Source organism: Vigna umbellata, chromosome 4, assembly GCF_029865625.1.
Source record: "Vigna umbellata cultivar VRB3 chromosome 4, Vumbellata_1.0, whole genome shotgun sequence".
Classification (NCBI taxonomy): Eukaryota; Viridiplantae; Streptophyta; class Magnoliopsida; order Fabales; family Fabaceae; genus Vigna; species Vigna umbellata.
In genome coordinates this window covers 13,235,143-13,240,789 of record NC_142168.1, presented here as the reverse complement: position 1 = coordinate 13,240,789, position 5,647 = coordinate 13,235,143, and the positions used below count along the sequence as shown (strand labels likewise).

At 33.7% G+C, this 5,647-nt stretch overlaps 1 protein-coding gene across 2 annotated transcripts; it reads left to right on the top strand.

Annotated features, from left to right (window-relative positions):
• The first annotated feature begins 355 nt into the window (after positions 1-355).
• Positions 356-3,926, top strand: LOC148199287 (uncharacterized). Of its 2 annotated transcripts, none has more exons than XM_088114368.1 (4): positions 356-665; positions 799-1,015; positions 2,520-2,736; positions 3,047-3,926. In XM_088114368.1, the coding sequence occupies exons 2-4, from the start codon at positions 806-808 to the stop codon at positions 3,535-3,537; spliced, it is 918 nt and encodes a 305-aa protein (XP_087970494.1). In that variant the 5' UTR covers positions 356-665; positions 799-805; the 3' UTR covers positions 3,538-3,926. The 2 variants fall into 2 exon arrangements, with proteins under 2 accessions (XP_087970494.1, XP_087970493.1); XM_088114367.1 differs by having other exon boundaries at positions 761-1,015.
• The last annotated feature ends 1,721 nt before the right edge of the window (positions 3,927-5,647 follow it).

Sequence of the window (5,647 nt, the reverse complement as noted above, 5' to 3'; positions counted from 1 at the left end):
ACGAAGTTATGAAGATTTGCATGAAAAGATATCTAAAGAAGTAATTATTTTATTAATGATCTCATTATCTGTATATATAAATTAAACTATCTTTCTTAATTTTTGTAATTTTATAAGTTAGTTCATTAAGATTCAAGTTGCAGTATTTTATTTATTTTTTCACGTTTGAAAAGTACAGTTAAAGAAACTAATTAGAATATTAAGAATTATCAATTTGATCTGTCAATTAAACTAAGAATTCTTTAATTAAATTTTGTGATAAGAAAGAAAGAAACAATAAACGTAACCTCCCTCTCCAAGTCACACACAGAAGGGCAAAATGGTCATTCGACGGTCAGTTATGCCTTTTATATTGTCTTCGTTCTCCGAGGAACTCGCCTTCCAATCTTTTGGGTTTTCATTTGCAAAGGAAGAATCTTCCGTTTGCCATTCGACTTTGTTCATCCCTTCAGATCGAAAGGCCAATTTCTTTTATTTTTATTTTTTTATTTATAATTTTTCCCATTCCAATTCTTCAAAATTCTTGGAGAGGGTTAAAACACGGAAACAAACATTTACTTTAGCAATTTTTGATTTAATAAAGCAAAGAAAACGCAAAAGAAATCGAAATTTTGATCCGTTTTAGCGAATTGGACCTCGTGTTCAATTGGATTGTGAAATTTAAGGTACAGAAATTGTGAATTTAGGACGAATTTTGATTCTGTTTTGTTGTTGTGCCTCGGTGGTAATTGTCTGAAACGGTGTCGTTTTCGGACCTAAGTGGTGTGAACGACGTCGCTGACATCGGATGGACTGCAGGGTTTGTATGGCCCCCGACTCCGATTTGTGGGCTAGAGTTGGCGGTACCGGAGGCGACAGCGAAATTGCAGGCGGTTTCAGCCACGAGAGTGAACACGATTTGGCGCTTATGGTTAGTGATTTTTTAGAGAATGGAAGCAGTGGCGCCGAGTCTTTGTGTAGCAGTGACAGCGATTCAGGTCTCTCTGATTTCGCTCAACTCGCTGAGAGGATTCAGGTAATTGCCAAGAACCTCTCGCTATTGAGTAATGATAGTGCAGAATCATTTTGTTTGTGTTGGAGGAACAATAATTAAAATGAAAATTACACTTCTAGCATGATTGTATTTACATTACAAAAGCTTTCTATCTCAATTGAAACTCAACAAAAACAATTGCATGTCAATTGATTTATGCTCTATTTTTTACTAGTACATATATACATATGTTAGTGATAAATCTGTTAGCTAATTTCAACTTTTAATTACTTATCAATAATCTGAATTTTTATTGTATTTGATTGGATGATCTTCACAAGCATTGCTGTGTTAAAATTCTTTGGTAATTTTTCTTTATTGGATGTGATATCTTGTACACAAGATTTGTTTTTCATTTTCATGGATTATTTAAATAGCTGAATTTATCCATGATCAAATGAGAACTTGTTGATTAGCTCAATTGTGAAAATTTGTGAAATAAGCTAAAAAGAGAGTATTGGGGAGGGCCAAGGGTCACTTACATAGGCTCTTTCAGAGCTTTATAAGAACACTTAAGTATTGTTGTTGAACCATGTCATACATGGACCCAACAAGAGACAAGTATTTATGATCAATGTGCCTTGAAAAGTGTGAAGCAGCTTTAGCAAACACATCCTAAAGCGCTATGGCTTTAGTTTGGACATGCATTTCAAATCTCTGATTTTCATTTTAGTTTTGGGTTTTTGATTGAGAAATTGCCACGTGTAATATCTTATTTTTCATGGGTAGGGTTGGAAGCAGTTTCTAGTCCTTTCTCAATAACTTGAAACTCGAGCGTTTGCCAAATTGGATTTTTATATGGAAACAGAATAAAGAAATAGAATTGCCATTTTATAGTTTACTGTACAAGTAAATGTTTTCCTACCAATGTACTATGGATAAAAGATATGGTTGAAAATAATAACATTTTATGTACTTGGAAATAATATGTTGAGTGAGGTATCTCATGTTTCAGTGTACTTATTATGGTATGTTTGTTTGAGAAGATGAGAAAAGAGGGAATTAATATAAGTTGTTCGGTGGGAGAGAAAGAGAGGATAAATAATTCTAGAATTGCTGAGATCCACTGCACTAATTCTCATGTATTTTTACTCTTTTTTTTTTCTATATCTCTTTTCGTTTCTTCTATTTCTCTTCAACTAAACATCTTTAACTTTTACTCTCTTTTTTCCACTTCCAGTTATTCAATTTATTTTCATCCTACCTATTCTTAGTCTATCATATGTAGTAGTTTGTAGGAAATTGCATCGCCTATTATTATCTTAGGGAATAATCTCTGCTAAATCTATCAAGATTCTGTACACATGGAGAGTCTATACTTATTGGATGATAAGCAGAACCTACTACCTATGTTCTACAGATTCTCTAGAATAATGCATTCTTGTTATCTAAAATACCCTGTTCTATCTTCCCCTAAATGTCCCCTCTTTAAAATCAACTGATATTCTGACAACTTCCCTGACTATCTTTCATGTCTATGAAACAGATCTGTAAGCTATCAGTGGCCCAACATGAGAGTGAGTTGCTTTCAGTTGTACATTCCTTCATACGGTCAATGAATGAGACCAACCTTAAAGTTATGAATTCTGGTCCATGTTATGCTAGCTGTATCAGGTTTTATCTGGTGAACTTGATGAGGCTTTCTGGCTATGATGCTGGAGTTTGTGCATCTAAATGGCCGGGTAGAGGCAAGGTCCCTGGAGGTATACCGTACTGTGTGTGTGTGTGTGTTATCTCACCAAAATTACAATTCTACTTTTGCTTCATGCATATCCATTACTAAGCTGCTACCATTTGTTTGCTTGGGGTGGTAAATATGAAATTTCATGTATTGTTTGCATCAAGTGCTTTTTACCATGCTAAGTAATGTTAGGACAGTGAAATGGCATATTCTATCATACCTTAGTATCTCATATGCTGTGTTGTTCCATGATTCTACTTGCCCAATATGCACATGTGTTTACATATGCTTTAATCACAGCTGATGTTTTCTTGTCGAAACTTTTGGCACAGGTGATCATGAATATATCGATGTTGTGGTTGACAATCATTCGGGAAGCCTAGAACGATTGATTGTTGATATTGATTTCCGAAGCCACTTTGAAATAGCTAGAGCTGTTGATTCGTATAATCGGATCCTGCATTCGCTTCCTGCCATCTATGTGGGTTCCTTTGCAAGGCTGAAACAATTTCTTGGAATAATGGAGGAAGCTAGTAGATCTTCTTTGAAGCAGAACTCCATGCCACTTCCTCCATGGAGATCTTTAGCATACTTGCAAGCCAAGTGGCAGTCACCATGCGAAAGATACGTGCATCCCGGAGGCAGTGACATTGGCGACGACAATTGCTTTGATCACAAGCAATGCCGTGGACATCTGAAGAGACTACAATCCTGTCTTCAATCAGGAAAGGAAATAGAGCGAATGTTGAAACCCAGAAACGGTGAAAGTAACTGGCGGATGAAGCCTGAGAGATGGAGACACCCCATGTTCAGACCAATTTGACGTGTACAGGTTTTGGCTCTGAAATTGTGAAGAGACTGAAAGAAAATGAATACATAATTTTGCGGCTATTTTCCTTGCTCAATGAAATCTTCATTTGCTACCTAATAAGTCTGATCAACAAACAAGAGATTCATATAGGCAGCAGTCATAGAAACAACAATAAGCCATTTTACAATACGATGGTTCTTTGTTACTTGTCCATGTTTGAGGTGTCGCAATTTCAGAGTGAAAGTTTTGGTCGGTGTCCAGTGACAATCACAAAGTACTGGGTACCCATTCTATCTCATAGAACTTCCTTGCCTCGTTTATTTGTTGGGACTGGGAATTTTTGGTACCATATTCTCATTTTCTATCTTTCAATACAAATATATATATTACTGTTATGATTATATTTTAGTGATCAACAATAATAGTCTTTAGAATTTCATATAGCTTCATTTACAGAGTGGTGGGTTTTGGATCTAAGTCTTATAAGATTTTACTTGAGCATATTAACATAACATAAAATTTAATACATATTTTTTTTCATTTTAAATAAGAATCTAGGCCATAAAAAACATTTTATATCTTCAAAACAATTTTTCTTCTGAGTTAAAAAAAATATTATTGAACTGGAGGCTTTATATAATTCTTGTATTGCGATCATGAATTTTAAAAGTAATGTAGTACAATGAGATTAAATAAAGATTTATATAATGGCTATTGTCGTGAAGATGATGAAACAGTCTAACTGGATATAATGATTGATTTTGAATTTTTATTGAGCTTGGAATATGAAAGCAACACAATTATTGAACATGCCAAACTTGTTCCTTTCAATTGCTATAGGAGTATATTTATTATATATTTAGTGAAATTTGTTAATAGTATAAAAAGAAGGTATGTATGAACGAACAATAGACATTTTTTATTCTATTCCATTTTACTCCTTATTTTCCATTCTATACTGTATACTTTGCACTTGATTTGCCTTTTATACTGTAATCATCATGAATCTTTTGATTATTACTTTACTTTTTTCAAGTGGAATTATTATTTGAAATTAATATTTTACTTTAATATCATTATATCTTCGTAGTAATGATGACTAACTATCAACTCGATGGGCATCTTCTTTATGATAAAAAAATGTTGTTAGGTTGGGAACTTCTTGCACCTATTATTTTCTTTCTGCACCTCCAATTTTATTTTTCCCACTTCGTCCTTTCAAAATGACTGTGTACAAGAATATGAAATTTGGTTCAAATAACAGATCCGAGCTTGATAATCGGATTACGTTACGTAATTTAGAACATAGTAAATTGGTGACTTCACCACGAAACATACGTATCGAAATCAGATACATGCAATTTAGTATATACACAAATAAAATCGGAATTCAAAATATCAAATTCATACACTACTTCATATAATTAGATTTTAAAATTCGATAAACATTCAAAACTTTATATAATCGAATTTTAAAATCCGACACAGTCGAATTTTAAAATCCGACACACATTCACCAAATCTTGAAATCTGGTAAATACTAACTAGATTTCACAATATCTAATTAATTATATGTCTAGGGATAGAGAAACCATAACATGCATGCATGCATCTTCTTCCATCCAAAAGCTGACAAAGACAACCCAACAATTACAGGAATACAAAATGCTCAAAAGGAAAGGGAAACCTCTTACTTTAGTTACTCTTGAAAGCTTATTCACTTTGTGAATTGATTAAATTAAGCAAAGCACGTGGCTTTCTGGGTTATGGCGAATACGTATTACATTTCTTTCCATAATATAAGGAGACACCCATGGTTCTATGCAGTGAAGGATCAATGAGTGAATGGTTAGAAGTGGACTTTAAGTCTCACTCAACCCCACAAAACCGGCTTGTAGGGTGAGGTTTGCACCCATTTATAAACTATGAATTGATCTTATCTCTAGTCGATATGAGACTTCCAACATGAATGATGAACGAGGAACATAAAATCTGGCAACACTTAATGAAGAATCCCAACTCTAGCTAATAATGGTTTTTTGTATATGCAAAACATGAAAGAAAAAGCTTCATTTGGAAGATGTTAAAACACATAACAATGACCATGTATGATGTATGAAAT

Excerpts from the sequence above, each read along its gene's own strand:
- LOC148199287 (XM_088114367.1), top strand. The coding sequence starts at position 788 with ATGGACTGCAGGGTTTGTATGGCCCCCGACTCCGATTTGTGGGCTAGA. Across the intron at positions 1,016-2,519 it reads AACTCGCTGAGAGGATTCAG|ATCTGTAAGCTATCAGTGGC; the intron begins GTAATTGCCAAG and ends TCTATGAAACAG. Across the intron at positions 2,737-3,046 it reads TAGAGGCAAGGTCCCTGGAG|GTGATCATGAATATATCGAT; the intron begins GTATACCGTACT and ends CTTTTGGCACAG.